The sequence below is a fragment of the Pimephales promelas genome, chromosome 5, assembly GCF_988280905.1.
Source record: "Pimephales promelas chromosome 5, fPimPro1.hap1.1, whole genome shotgun sequence".
Lineage (NCBI taxonomy): Eukaryota > Metazoa > Chordata > Actinopteri > Cypriniformes > Leuciscidae > Pimephales > Pimephales promelas.
This window is the reverse complement of record NC_142773.1, coordinates 40,774,391-40,790,646: the sequence shown is the minus strand read 5'-3', so window position 1 is coordinate 40,790,646 and position 16,256 is coordinate 40,774,391. Positions and strand designations below refer to the sequence as shown.

The 16,256-nt window shown below is 38.1% G+C and overlaps 2 protein-coding genes across 3 annotated transcripts in view; both read left to right on the top strand.

Moving 5' to 3' along the window:
* hsd11b1lb (hydroxysteroid (11-beta) dehydrogenase 1-like b) overlaps positions 1-16,256 on the top strand; it is a 178,975-nt gene that overhangs the window by 3,611 nt on the left and 159,108 nt on the right. The window lies entirely within an intron of this gene.
* On the top strand, positions 825-14,470 carry twsg1a (twisted gastrulation BMP signaling modulator 1a). Of its 2 annotated transcripts, none has more exons than XM_039649197.2 (5): positions 825-980; positions 1,594-1,740; positions 9,449-9,548; positions 12,070-12,321; positions 14,059-14,470. In XM_039649197.2, the coding sequence occupies exons 1-5, from the start codon at positions 882-884 to the stop codon at positions 14,235-14,237; spliced, it is 777 nt and encodes a 258-aa protein (XP_039505131.2). In that variant the 5' UTR covers positions 825-881; the 3' UTR covers positions 14,238-14,470. The 2 variants fall into 2 exon arrangements, with proteins under 2 accessions (XP_039505131.2, XP_039505138.2); XM_039649204.2 differs by having other exon boundaries at positions 850-984.

The window sequence follows — 16,256 nt, the reverse complement described above, 5'->3', positions numbered from 1 at the left end:
CATGTTAATATGAGTAAATGATGGGCAAAGACACATCATTTCTTTGAAATAACTCTCTTTGCGTTAAGGGAAAATCAGATATTACCTAAATAAGGACTTACTATAGTAAGAGGGGACAATTGTTGAGTATTTATTCTTTTTTTTTTTATATATCTAAACAGCATACATATTTCAGGAAGTCAGACATCAGGACGTTTCCCAGCACACAATACGTGTCATTTCACCGTCTACTCTAGACCCTATGAGTAACCTTCAAGCCCATAACCTTGAAAATGTCGTTTTTGGCTAAAATAAATGCGAAATGTATGATATTCCGTCATGTAAGCAAAGTTGGGGTGATTTCTTCACTCATTTGTTATCTAATTACTAGTCTATTTTGGGCTATGTAATTTTGGGCAAATTTTGCCCTGTTTAGACGTCCGGACTGTGTTTGGACGGCTATTTGTCGTCTTTTAAACGCAAAATTGCTTGCTGGGTTTTGACTGATGAAGACATGCATGCCAACTGGTATTTTCGTTTGTTTGTAAGTTAGTTGACGTGACTATAGATCCGCACAGGCGACTGTGATTGGTCGAAACGACCAGCGCTGAGAAAAGTAACAGCTTTTCCGTGACTTCGATCGTGCGCTTCTTCCTGATTTAGCAGGTAAAATTCACATCTGAACAATAACACTGGGAAACTTCAATAGAGATTTAATTGAAAATACATAATGAAGAGTTAAAACAGAAGAATTATTGTGTATACCATACCCGTGGTATCAAACTGAGAAAAAAAAAAAAAAACAAGATCCGGGGCATTAAGCCACGCCCCCTCCAGGACCCGTATGTTCCGTTAATTGCCTTTCTACTCACTTGTTCCACTTCTATGTATCAAAGCCGCTCATGTTTCTATTCAGAGTAAAAGGAGCCAAGACAAGAGATCCGTATGAGAGAAAGTCCAAAAACCAAAGGAAAGTGTTGAGAACGCTTCAAAGTCATACAGTGAGTATGTATGTTTTATTTGACAAATTAATACATGTAAAGATGTGACGTATATGCCAAATCTGTGACGTGATAATCCATAGTGTTTTTTTGCGTCATGTTTGAGAAACAGCAGCGCTTTTGGACGTCAGTTTGGGGTTTAATGCCTATATAATGTGTTTGCGGCGTTTTCTATGTTTTTCAGTATTTCAAATGAAAGAAAGAAACGTTCAACATTATGCCAGCAAAAAGTTTCGCAGTCTTCTGCATTCCAAATCTGCGTTTAATTTGCTTGAATGTGACGTAGCTGGATCATATTTTCCAAGTAAAAAAAAAAAACAATTACGAACCAGCTGTTGTCCTGTGGACACACAACAAAAAACTATATATATGTATTTCAAAGATATGCTATAGTTTTAGAAATGTACCATGGATGGTGTATAGTAATACTGCCATAGTATGCATGGTGTCATGGTGTACAAATATATATTATTAATATTAAAAAATAATAATAATAATAATCCCCCCCCTCTCTCTCTCTCTTCATCTCATTCTACCCCCCACCCCACCTCTCTCTCTCTCTCTCTCTCTCTCTCTCTCTCTCTCTCTCTCTCTCTCTCGCTGTTGTCTTCAGGTGTGTGTGGTTTTGGTCAGGATGCGTCCGGCTCTGTTCCTCTGTCCCGTCCTGATCTCTCTGTTATTCCTTCTGTCTGGACTGACCGTCATCGACGGCTGTAACAAAGCTCTGTGTGCCAGTGATGTCAGCAAATGTCTTCTACAGGTAAGACATGCTCACTTATCATCACACCGGGTCAGGTCGCAATATTGAAATATCGCAAATATGAAATTGAAATATGAATTTCACAAGTCACATTTCATCCAATATCAAAAAAATCTGAGAATAAGGATTATCCATCAAAATCTTTATCACAAATGCCTGGAAAGTGATGTACATTTATCGGTCGGACATCAAATTCATGCATGATGCGGTTTGAGTTTATATTTACACTAGGAAATCTAATCATCATTAACTAAGATTCCTTGTTTAGGGTTTGGATTTTTTCTCTTTTTTTGTGTGTGTTAAAATCCTCCTTGGTATCTTTGAACTGAAGTTGGATGTGTGTGGTATCTTAAAATCATATTCCCAGAAAGGAGAAAGGTGCATTCACATCTCTGGGAGTCAAGAACACAATCTGTTCAAAGGAAAGCAGAAAATTGTACGATTGTGATCAGTGTGTGTTCTTCTGTGTGTTTGTGATCTCCACTGCAGACAAACACATGCCCAGTGTTAGAGGGCAACTGGGTGGAACGCATTTTATACTGGATCACTTTTTCCCTTGAGCGTGTGTGTGTGTGTGTGTGTGTGTGTTCATGTTTTTATATCCCGATGGGGACTTCAACCTGAATGCACACACTTTCATGGGGACAGAAAAAAAGAAAAAAAAGGTACAAAAGCTGTCACTGGGGCTGTATCTTTTCAAAAGGTAAACTTTTGTCTATTTTAGGTGCTAATATGCACAATTTTAGGTGTTAATATGTACATTTTAGGTGTTAATATGTACATTTTAGGTGCTAATAAGTACATTTTAATGTTAATTGTCAATTTTAGGTGCTAATAAGTACATTTTAGCTGTTAATATGTCCATTTTAGGTGCTAATAAGTACATTTTAGGTGCTATTATGTCCATTTTAGGTCCTAATATGTACATTTTAGGTGCTAATATGTCCATTTTAGGTCCTAATATGCACATTTTAGGTGTTAATATGTACATTACAGGAGCTAATATGTCCATTTTAGGTCCTAATATGTACATTTTAGGTACTAATATGTATATTGTAGGTGTTAATCTGTACATTTTAGGTGCTAATATGTCAATTTTAAGTCCTAATATGTACCTTTAGGTGCTATTATGTCCATTTTAGGTCCTAATATGTACCTTTAGGTGCTATTATGTCCATTTTAGGTCCTAATATGTACCTTTAGGCGCTATTATGTCCATTTTACGTCCTAATATGTACATTTTAGGTGCTAATATGTCAATTTTAGGTCCTAATATGTACCTTTAGGTGCTATTATGTCCATTTTAGGTCCTAATATGTACCTTTAGGTGCTATTATGTCCATTTTAGGTCCTAATATGTACCTTTAGGTGCTAATATGTCCATTTTAGGTCCTAATATGCACATTTTAGGTGTTAATATGTACATTACAGGAGCTAATATGTCCATTTTAGGTCCTAATATGTACATTTTAGGTACTAATATGTATATTGTAGGTGTTAATCTGTACATTTTAGGTGCTAATATGTCTATTTTAGGTCCTAATATGTACATTTTAGGTGCTAATATGTCCATTTTAGGTCCTAATATGTACATTTTAAGTGTTAATATGTACATTAGAGGAACTAATATGTACATTTTAGGTACTATTATGTATATTTTAGGTGTTAATATGTAAATTTGAGGTGCTAATATACCACTAAGGTACCAATATGCATCCTTTGGGTACAAAAGTGTACCTTTTGAAAAGAGACAGCCTCAGTGACAACTTTTGTACCTTTTTTCTGAGAGTGTACCGTAAATAGAAATAGTAAACAAGCTTATAAATCGTACAGAATCAGTTGTTTTGGAAATGTAAAAATGCAGACAGTTGTGTGTGATGGGCAGGTTTAGGGGTCGGGTTAGTGTAAGGGGATAGAAAATACAGTTTGTACAGTATAAATACCATTAAGTCTATGGAGAGTCCCCACAAAGATAGTAAACCAGAACCAGATAGTAAACCTGTGTGTGTGTGTGTGTGTGTGTGTGTGTGTGTGTGTGTGTGTGTGTGTGTGTGTGTGTGTGTGTGTGTGTGTGTGTGTGTGTGTGTGTGTGTGTACAGGTTAATCTATACTTGTGAGGGCCAAAAATATTAGACAATACAACATATCATTGAGGAGTAGACATTATACTGGTCCTCACTATTTAAAAAGGCTTATAAATCGATAAATCTGGTGTTTTGTACATGTTTCTGTGATGGAGGGCTTGGGTTTGGCAATAGAAAATATCATTAACCTGATAAAATCTATGCAATGTTGTCACTAATATAAAAAAAAAACAAAAAACATGTCAGTGTGTGTTTCTGTGTCTGTACTGTATGTGTGTTTTAATGTATGCTCTTTTTAGCACTTTCTGTTGCTCGTGTGGTTCAGTGTTGATCATTTTAAATGTAGATGTCTGCCTGGTTTATATTATACACAGGTTTTTTTTAAATGGTTATATCCTGTTATTTTGATGAGTATCATATCAAAACTATGATTCAGGATTTCAGCATCATAGTACATTTGGGAATGTCCTACATCTCTCTCTCTCTCTCTCTCTTGTGTGTGTGTGTGTGATTAGATCTGGCGCATCCCTCTTTGCTCTCGCTGTGTTTACTCTAGTGTGTGTGTATCCCAGTGAGAGGAAGAGAGACCGAGACAGACAGACGGGGACGTGAGGCGGGCGTCTCTCCTGTGTTAGAGATCTGTCTGGAGAATACACACAGGAGGTTCATGATCTTACTGCAGTAAACAGGCGAGACACTGTGGCCCATCATATCATTCAAGATTGATATTTATCTGTATTTCACGTCATTAATGGGAAAGGAAATGCGTTCCACATGGCCTCAAAAATAAATGCAGTGTTGGTATTGATAACTAAAACGTTTTTAACTGTAATAAAGCTGATATAAAATATAATGTACATATTAGATGATAAACTTTTAGAAATATTTACATAAAAATAATACTAATAAAAATGAGAAAAGCACATAACAAAATTAGCAAAACTTAAACTAAAAGTAAAATGAACATTAAAAATAATAATAATTCAAATGTCAATAAATACTTTAATAGTATATAAATAATACTACTCCCTAGTACAAATGTTCAGTTTTCATTTTATTTCATGATTTAATACAAATTGTATATCATAATCATCGAATTTGACAAATCTTTAAAAATCTAATGAAATGATTTCATAAAATTAATCTACAACAAAACATTGCATTTAAATTGTTTTATACTTTGTCAAATAAGGTGTTTGTGTCAAACAGTAAACAATTAAAACATGGATGAAAGAATATCATGGTTATATTCCTTATAATAATAGTAAAATGTATTGTATTGTTGTTATTATTATAATTATAACTTTGAGAAGTACATTTTACTATATAATAACAATTTATCTGTCATAACTTTAAATGCCTGATATTTAGATGTAGGCTAAGGTTTATTAATGATATTAATGATATCAGATACATATCAATCTGGATTCATCGCCTAGTCTTAGTTGCTCGGGCATTGCTGTGTAGGGATGGACAATGATTAATCGCGATTAATCGCATCCAAAATAAAAGTTTGTGTTTACATAATATATGTGTGTGTAGTGTGTATAATTAATTTGTATATATAAATACCCAGAAATATGTGCATGTATATATTTTTTATATATATATATATATATATATATATATATTCACAATTAATATTATATATTAATATAATTTTTTTGATATATCAATAACACATTTTTTTTAAATATATACATGCATGTGTGGGTATTTATATATACAAATTAATTATACACACTACACACACATATATTATGTAATCACAAACTTATTTTGGATGCGATTAATCGCGATTAATCGGTGCCCATCCCTATTGCTGTGTGGTTGTGAGTATAGTTGCTAATGTGTTTTAGAAAGTTGCTTTAGTGTTGTTAGCTGGTGTCATGTGTGTTTGACAGGCTGTTGACTGGTGGTTCAGAAGTTTCTGTGTATATTTGTGTGTGTGTAGTTGCTGTCGGCTGTCAGTTGTGTGTCTCCTGGTGGGGCAGCTGAGGTTGTTTTAGTCACACATGAATGCTTTGTGGGGCAAGGCGGCACACGTCCCGTCCGCTCAGAGCACTTTCACAAACACACACACACACACACACACACACACTTTCCCCTGTCTGAACGGCCCTTCACTCCACCTCACTCGCAGCTCAAGAGTAAATAACAGCTCACTGTAACAAACAGAGCTGTGGTTGCCAGAATTATTCAGTAAAAAAATACATTAAAAAAAAAAGTGATGTAAAATGTAAAAACCTGTAAATTTTACTGCTTAAAACTGTAAAAACTCCATTCATTTTCTCCATAGGGAAATTAATTTTGAACTATAACTTATAAACCTGTGAGACTACAAGGTTTTTAATCGATGGTATTTGCTCGTGTTGAAGCCGTAAGCCCACATTATTTCAGCTTATTTTTAAATTAATCGTGTTTAATAGTGGAATTCCTGGTGAAAAAATACATTACCCTAGCCTGGACGTCAGCCGAGCTTAGCCCCGCCCACAACATTCGAGGATAGGAAGTTCGGACTAGACTTGATCCGTTGTGAAGCGAGTATAGCTGTTCGGACCAATCAAATCGTCACGGCGGGGTTTATCCGATGATGGACAGATGATCAACCGTAACGTAATCATCACGTCACCAAAGAGCGCTTGGGTTGAATTCGTTTACAACAAAAATGGCCGCCGCTGGAGAATTGAGATGTGTAGATTCGGCCATCGCGTCTGTTGTAGAAGATATCGACAGCGCATTCATTTTCATTCCTGGTTTGGTTAAAACACGGCCCATAATCACAGCCCAATGGAGCCGTATCAGACTCACATGCTGACTGGAGTCTGAGTATGATGATGTCAGGCAAACATTACCCATGATGCTTTACAGAAAATTACACAATCATTCAAAAAAAAGCAGCACTTGCCAAAATAGCTCTTTAGCTCCTCCCACTCCCATGAAGCACTGCGAATGAATCTCCAATACACTCAAAATATTTAAATATTTCAATTAAAGCTGTCAGTTAAACGCGTTATTAACAACGTTAACGCAAACCCATTTTAACATGGTTAATTTTTTTATCGCAAGATTAACGATCTTTTTGGCCTAGCAAACTTTGTCGTTTTTTTTTTTTTACATGCTTTTGCAACAGGACGGCGGCACTGGACTATAAAACCCATTCATTTCAATGGCTAAACAACGCGATCAAATCTCAAAATAGTTCAACTTTTGCCGCTGTGACGATTACCAGCCCGCCCAATAGAAATTTTTGCCATCCAAAAAGTTTTGAAAACTGCCGTAGTGCCGCGCATTCCGCGTCCTGACAGCACCGGATCTAGACCGGAAACACACTTGTTGCGAGCCGGCCAAATAGTAGGTTGAGTGGACGATGAACACGAGACGCCGAAATGGATGGCAATAAGTTTCTGAATAGAATGTGTACTTTTAAATAGTTTTTTACCGCCAAATTTTTTTGGACGTTATGAACTGCATTGCAAAGCAAGCCGATCCACTTTTTCATGTTGATAAGAGCATTAAAATGAGAAAAATAATGGGACAAAAGACATCTAGAATAGATAAAATGTGGGATTAATTGCGATTAATCGTGAGTTAAAGGAGAACTCCGGCGAACAATGAACCTTTGGTCTAATAAAACATCGGTACATAGTCAACCATTCTCTGAGTTTTGTTTTCATGATAATCGAATGTAAAGAGTTTTATCTCTAAAAACTGTTTAGCGTATAATGCTAGTACTGGGGGCATTGACTAAGTAAAAGAAATCGCTAGTTTATACCACTAACAAGGCTCAAAATAGCCCCACACTCACACAGTAACATACTGAGGCTTCATACATGCAAAACGAAGCATTGAGAACTTTGTAAGTGTAAGATACTTTATGAAGACAGTTCACTTCGCGTATACAGACAGGAGCCATCTTAAAAAATAGTCTCGATAAGTCGATCCCCGAACGCCGTTCATACAGTTCAGAAGTTCGTTGAACTTCATAGAGTTCAGATCACTCAGCACGACGTTCGTGGATCGACTTATCGAGACTATTTTTTAAGATGGCTCCTGTCTGTATACGCGAAGTGAACTGTCTTCATAAAATATCTTCTTATTAAACGGTCTGTACACTTACAAAGTTCTCAATGCTTCGTTTTGCATGTATGAAGCCTCAGTATGTTACTGTGTGAGTGTGGGGCTATTTGAGCCTTATTAGTGGTATAAACTAGCCATTTCTTTTTACTTAGTCAATGCCCCCATTACTAGCATTATACGCTAAACAATTTTTAGAGATAAAACTCTTTACATTCGATTATCATGAAAACAAAACTCAGAGAACGATTGACTAGGTACCGATGTTTTATTAGACCAAAGGTTCATTGTTCGCCGGAGTTCTCCTATAACTATGCCATTAATGCGATTTATCGTGATTAAATATATTAGTCGTTAGACAGCACTAATTTCAATGCATATTTTGCAATAAACTTTTTTTTAAAAATCCCTATGGGAAAAATTATTCAAGAAGATTGTCTTTCTGCTCTTTTTCTCTCACTGCCAGAAGACGGTCTCCCGCGAATTTGTGGAAAGTTTTGATAATATTTCGCGACGATACTGAACAAAGAGTGTTTTGACACCATGCAAGTACATTTTTTCGGTTTCTGAGTTGGGTGTATATGTGTATACGCTCTCCCTAGGCTATATAAGAAAATATTAATTTCGTTAAATAAATACATTTTATTTATTAAGTGAGTGGCACTTCGTACATTAGCTTTGATAACGTATATTAGTTGGATCCCAATTGACTCGCGCATTATAGTCATAGGAAGCTGGTGACTCTTCCTTCATTTCACAGCTGGGCAGAATCATCTCTTTCTCACAGGAATCTGTGGATTGTTTCCAGGTAAAGCATGAGTTACTATTCGTACAGGTCGTGCTTCAGTGTCTCGAAATGAAGTAAACAGAGCTTTTATGGCTTTTATGTTGTTTGGCTCGACGATTCTTTTAAGGAATGCATGAAAATCACACACACAATTCCCCCAACTACAGAGGACTGGGCAGGGACCGGGAATTGTCTGGGCTTGTTTCTTTTGGGAGTATCTGGGCCACGTGTGTTTTCAGGTATTGGGTTTTCTGAAGTTGTTTCTATTGTAACTTTCCCCCTCCTGAACTTTCAGTTTTAATAGCACACACACACACATACACATCTGGAAGTTGACCTCTTCCTCGCAACTGCTGGCAAAACACGAAACGCAGAGAGCCAAATGTGTGTGTCTGTGTTCTCCTTCATTCAGCTGGCTGCTGTTTTCTCTGTAATTATAACTCTAAATGTGTCCCAGGTTTCGGTCACTCTTTTTCCCCTCTCCGCCGGGGCATTTGACGTTTTTTTTCCCAGTGTGGAACAGTTCGCAGCTCTGTTTCTTTTCAGCCTGGTGTTATTTCTCATGTTCAAGTATGCTTTGTCTCTTTGGGTGGTTTCCTTTTAACCGTCACAGCTGAAAGATCTTGATGTTTCCTTCGAGATTCACAGGTCTGTGTTTGGTGATCATGTTTATGTGAGCTAGATTTCCTCCACATCATGTCATTTTTTCCCCCTGTATGTTTACCTGTATGTGTGTGTGTGTGTGTGTGTGTGTGTACAGGGTCTTTGTCAGTGCCGGCCGACGGAGGGGAACTGTTCGTGCTGTAAAGAGTGTATGCTGTGTTTGAGCTCTCTCTGGGAGGAGTGTTGCGACTGTGTCGGTGAGTTTCAAATCCAATCACAACTCACAAAACTGGCCCATGTACAATAACATTTAAAACGGTACTATCCTGTTATCCGGACCCCACCATATACCATTTCGGAACTAGTCATATTTTATCTTAGTTTTATTTTAGGAGATTTTTTTTAGGAGTCAAAATTTTGGAAGTCAAAATCGCGTAATTTCACACAGTGACTATCGTAACAGACAAAAAAAATCGTGTAATCTGAACCAGGCATAAGACCTCTGGAGATTCAAAACAAAAAACGGAGCTGCAGCATCTCTAAACTTCTTCGTTTTAGGTCTTCGTTTTTTCCATTTCAGTCTGGACGGGAGGTGCAAACGTAGCAAAAGGTCTGTTTTTTAAAGGATAACTCCGGTGTTCTGTCGATTTTTGCTGCCTTGTCGAAAAATGCTACCGTAGCGCGAATTGATCACAGAATGCCGATTAAAGTCGTATGAAATACAATTCTAAGTTATGAGTAGCTACTGTATACTGTGGACTACTGTTTTTATTTTTAAAACGGTGTGAAAAGTAAAAATTATCATAAAATATTCATCTTTGACTTGTCAAAGTACACCTTTTCTTATAGTAACTGAAACTTTCAGTTATTCCTTTTCAGCTGGCTGACCGTACAAATATTCATATGGTAGTAAGCATTTTCAAAAGGGAAATTATACATTATAACAGGAAAATGTACCTTTTGTAAAAAAAAAAAAAAAATGTGAGTCTGCACATGCGCATAACCGGTAATTAGGAAATCTCGATGGGTAGCATGAATTGTCAGAACACCGGCGCAAAATAAAACCTTTGGTCTAATTACACATTGTTACCTAGTCAACCGTTATCTGAGATTTGTTTTCATGATTGCCGAATGTAAATAGTTTTATCTCTAAAAACAGTTTAGCCTATAACGCTAGTATAACGCTAGTATATAACTTAGTGCATAGAGTAATGACAAATAAAAACCGCTTGTTATTACCACTAACAAGGCTCAAAATAGCCCCACAGTAACACGGTAGCATAATAAGGGTCCCTACATTCAAAACGAAGCATTGAGAACTTTGTCAGTGTCCATACAGTTTAATAAGAAGATATTTTATACACACATTCAACTTCGCGAATACAGGAAGAAGCCATCTTTGAAAAATAGTCTCTACCAGTCGATCTACGAGCGCCGATCCAAGTGCGCTGAACTGTGCAGAATCTCATATGGTCCGTTGTTTCCAGAAGAAACACAAACACGAGCCATTTTCTGCTCTTCAATATGTACATGTAGCCTTCTGTTCGCGCTCACCTTATCACCTTATTCACATCTCACCAGCACACTTGGATCGGCGTTCGTAGATCGACTAGTAGAGACTATTTTTTAAAGATGGCTTCTTCCTGTATTCGCGAAGTTGACTGTATGTATAAAATATCTTCTTATTAAACTGTTTGGACACTGACAAAGTTCTCAATGCTTCGGTTTGAATGTAGGGACCCTTATTATGCTACCGTGGGGCTATTTTGAGCCTTGTTAGTGGTAATAACAAGCGATTTTTTAGCGTTATACCAGCGTTGTAGGATAAACTGTTTTTAGAGATAAAAACTATTTACATTCGGCAATCATGAAAACAAATCTCAGATAACGGTTGACTAGGTAACAATGTGTGTAATTAGACCAACGAAAACGCAGTAGTGTTGACGGGGCCTAAAAATGAAATGATTATAAGAACATATTCTGATGATATCGAGCTGATCCGAGACTGTAAACTAAAGACGCTCAGGTTGTGTGAACAAGTTTGGCTCATTCCCAGTCCGGTGAAGCCCTTGTAAATATTAGGACTGGTTTGTAGATGACAGGAGGGCGAGTATACACTCCTGACAGCGGTATAAATTGTGAAGTGAGATGATCCAGAAACTCTCATCTCTGTGTTACGGCTAAAAGCCGATGAGAGTAAAGCCGTAAAAGCCGATGAGAGGACAGAAGTTTAAAACATATCGTTCACAACGAGCAGTTTATAAAGTAGAGAGGTTTGGGAAAATAAAGGTTTTGGATGCCACGTCCCCCCCTGTGTATTACATCGATAAACTGTTTCAATCATTGCAAACCTCACACAAATGATGTTTAATGCAAGCTTTATTTATTTATTTTTTTAACAAAAACACGATGCATGATGCATTCATTTCCCAAAAGTAGAACATGCATCAGATTGTTCTGTTTATTAGACGAGAAGAAAAGTGTGTTGTTCCTGAAGGCCAGAACCTGCCATGGATCTGGTAATCAGAAGCAGCTGTCCTGGCAGCTAATCTGAAACACAAGGTCTCTGCAGCATTCTGCTCCTTATTAAAAACCTTCATCCATTATCTGATTACCATCTTTACCAGCAGTTTATCTCTCGACGGGGAGCTGCTGTTGACAGTCGTGTTTTGAAGTCTTTAAATTCTTCAGTTGTGGTCAGGTTTGCTTGTACAGCTTGTCATTGACTTTTTCGGGGCTTTTTAATCGTGGTGTACCTCCATTTCTTCTGGCCAACAGGAATGTGTAACCCAAGGTCTTACAATGACAGTCCCGCCACCTCCAAGAGCACCGTAGAAGAGCTGTACCAACCAATCCCGTCGCTGTTCCGCGCTCTGACCGAAGGCGACGAACCCATTAACTGGAGGGTCGTGTCGTTTCCCGTTTCTGGGGAGCTTTCCCATCACGAGAGCCTTGTGTCTTTCCTGGCGACACTCGACAGCCAGAGTCACAACATCTCACTGCCCAGCAGCAGCAGTACTGTCCATGATGGTGGGTACAGGCTGAAAATATCTAGGAAAACATGTTAAAACACTGATTTTATCTCCTCATCTCTTCTCATCTCATCTCCTCCTCTCCTCTCGTCTCCTCTCCCCTCCTCTCCCCTCCTCTCGTCTCCTCTCCCCTCCTCTCCCCTCCTCTCGTCTCCTCTCCTCTCCCCTCCTCTCCCCTCCTCTCCCCTCCTCTCGTCTCGTCTCCTCTCCCCTCCTCTCGTCTCGTCTCATCTTCTCCTCTCGTCTCCTCTCCTCTCCCCTCCTCTCCTCTTATCTCATCTCCTCCTCTCCTCTCGTCTCCTCTTCTCTCCTCTCCTCTCGTATCCTCTCGCCTCCTCTCGTCTCGTCTCCTCTCGTCTCCTCTCCTCTCCTCCTCTTATCTCATCTCCTCTCCTCTCCTCCTCTTATCTCATCTCCTCTCCTCTCCCCTCTTCTCCCCTCCTCTCGTCTCCTCTCGTCTCATCTCCTCTCGTCTCCTCTCATCTCCTCCTCTCCTCTCGTCTCCTCTCCTCTCCTCCTCTTATCTCATCTCCTCTCCTCTCCCCTCTTCTCCCCTCCTCTCGTCTCCTCTCGTCTCATCTCCTCTCGTCTCCTCTCATCTCCTCTCCTCCTCTTATCTCATCTCCTCTCCTCTCCCCTCTTCTCCCCTCCTCTCATCTCCTCTCGTCTCCTCTCATCTCCTCTCCTCCTCTTATCTCATCTCCTCTCCTCTCCCCTCTTCTCCCCTCCTCTCATCTCCTCTCGTCTCCTCTCATCTCCTCGTCTCCTCTTATCTCATCTCCTCCTCTCGTCTCCTCTCATCTCCTCCTCTCCTCTCGTCTCCTCTCGTCTCGTCTCCTCTCCCCTCCTCTCCTCTTCTCTCGTCTCCTCTTCTCTCGTCTCGTCTCCTCTCGTCTCCTCTCCTCCTCTTATCTCATCTCCTCTCCTCTCCCCTCCTCTCGTCTCCTCTCGTCTCGTGTTCTCTCGTCTCCTCTCATCTCCTCGTCTCCTCTTATCTCATCTCCTCCTCTCCTCTCCTCTTATCTCATCTTCTCATCTCATCTCCTCTCGTCTCCTCTCGTCTCCTCTCCTCTTCTCACATCTCCTCCTCTCATCTCATCTCCTCCTCTCCTCTCGTCTCCTCTCATCTCATCTCCTCCTCTCATCTCATCTCCTCCTCTCCTCTCGTCTCCTCTCATCTCATCTCCTCCTCTCCTCTCCTCCTCTCATCTCATCTCCTCCTCTCCTCTCGTCTCCTCTCATCTCCTCCTCTCCTCTCGTCTCCTCTCGTCTCCTCTCGTATCGTCTTCTCTCGTCTCCTCTCATCTCCTCCTCTCCTCTTATCTCATTTCCTCCTCTCCTCTCCTCTCGTCTCCTCTTCTCGTCTCCTCTCATCTCCTCTTCTTCCCTCTTCTCGTCTCCTCTCGTCTACTCTCGTCTCCTCTCATCTCCTCTCCTCTCGTTTCCTCTCCTCTCGTTTCCTCTTCTCCGCTCGTCTCCTCTCATCTCCTCTCGTTTCCTCTCCTCTCGTTTCCTCTCCTCATCTCCTCCTCTCCTCTCGTCTCCTCTCCTCTCGTTTCCTCTCCTCCTCTCGTCTCCTCTCATCTCCTCTTGTCTCCTCTCCTCTTGTCTCCTCTCATCTCATCTCCTCCTCTCCTTGTCTCTCCTCGTCTTATCTCCTCTCCACTCCTCATCTGTTCTCCTCTCGTGTCTCTGGGTTGCACGTGTGACCTCTCGCTCTGGTCTCATTCCGCAGATGCCTTGTGTACGGTGGTCTACTTTGATGAGTGTGTGTCCATTCGTCAGTGTAAGCTGTACTGCGAGGCGATGGGCGGATCAAAGTACCGCTGGTTTCATAACGCCTGCTGTGAGTGCATCGGGCCTGAGTGTCTGGACTATGGCAGTAAAACCGTCAAATGCACGCGCTGCCTCTGAGACTCGCGCTACACTTTAACTTGTGTTTTATTGTATAAAACACTTCTGATGTTTTCTGTTCTTATTTACAGATTGTGTTTCTTAAGCTTCAAATGGGCTAAAAGGTTTTTTTATTATTATTATTAGCAGCATGTTGGGGTCGTTTCTCATTCAAATCATATTCCATCTGTATATAGTTCTCATTTCATATTCATATTTCTGGTTTGACTATTAAAAACCAAAGAAACTGTTGAGTTTGATTTTCAAATTACGTGATTTTTTAGTCTCCTGTCATTTACTAATCTGCTATTTTACTGTCGTCTGGTGATTTAAATTGCAAAAGATTTGATTTGATGCTTTGAAATGAAAAAGATATTTAATTGTATTTGTCTCGAATACTCCAAGTTTTTTTGTGTGTGTTCAAAAGGCATGTTTAAAGACAGATAACATGAAGTTTTTTATTTATCAATCAGTTTTTTTACTACATTTTTACTACATTAACCTTTGTTAATGTAAGTTAATAAAAATGTTCACATTCATCTTAGTTCACAGTGGATTAACTAATGTTAAGAATACAAGATTTGACCTTAAATATGTTTTAGTAAATGTTGAAATTAACATTAACCAAGATCGAAAGATTTCTTTAGAAGAATTGTTCACTGCTAGTTCATTAACTAATGTAGTTAAGTAATGTAATACTGCCTTAGTGTTGCCACATTTATATATATGAATGTAAAAGGAAGTGTGTATTTTAGATGCTGTACCTGCTTTTCATTATTTATTTTTAAACATTTTTCTGTTTTTAAATATTTAAATTTGCCATTTAAAAATGTTCTATTTAAAAATAGTCTTGCATTGTGACAAGTACATTTTTAAAAATGTTCCATAAAATGTCTCATAATGCTTAATAATAAAAACATTAACAAAAATATGTTTTAAATGGAATGTCACATTGCTGTTATTAAATATTTGTTTATTAATCTATCAAATAGATTGAAATATACAATTTAAAAAATCGATTAATATAAATAAAAACGAGATTAAAATTCAATACATTTAACAGTACATTACTATAGTGAGAAGAAAAAAATAGATAGAAGAATAGAAGAAAAAATATATAGATTATTAAAATATAATAGAAACTATTTAAAGATGTATAATATCAATTTTTCAGCATATAAATTGGGTGTTTATAAAGGTTTTAGAGTTTTAAATGTGGGTCACTCATATAAGGATGATCATATTTCGAGGTCCATGACATCTTAAAGATATAAAATATGCAAACCCTGGTTTAGGGAACTGCACAGTATCTTTTATTGTCTGGTTAGTCGTGCAAACGCTCAGCTCTCTCTGCCAAACTCCCAATGTAACTTGGCATCAGTTCACGAAGACAGCCAGATGTATTAGTCAACATCAGTCAGACCTCATTCACAGCGCAGCTGACAGGTGTGTGTGTGTGTGTGTGTGTGTGAGAGAGAGAGAGAGAGAGAGAGAGAGAGAGAGAGAGAGAGTGTGTGTTTGCATGCTTGTGACCTCAAAGAGTTTCTGTCGTTTGATTTTTTTTATTTTTCTTGTTTTAAAACTGTTTTTAAAGATGCTATTTTTTGTGTGTCATCTACAACCAAAAGTGAAAATTACTGTTATTTTATAGTTATGTGTATTCTAATTTTTATTTTTATTGTTTCTTTTTATATTTTCCATTTTTACTTCAGTTAACGTTTTAGTAACTTTTGTTCTTTTTTAAAATGTTTTTTAGGAAATTTAATTTCAGTTTAAGTTTTTGTAAATTTATTAGGCTACTTCAAGTTAAACGATACATTTTATTTCAATTATAAAATAAAACATGTTTATTTTATTTTATATTAAGTTTATATGTTTAGGCTATTTTATTACAGGTAACATAAAGATTTTTTTATGGTTTTAATTTCAGTTAACTAAACACATGATTTTTCATTTCGTAGATGATCGAATTGATGTTTTATTACTTTTATTAAACTTCAAACAAAAATTGACAATGTACAGTCTGAACTGCAATAAAAC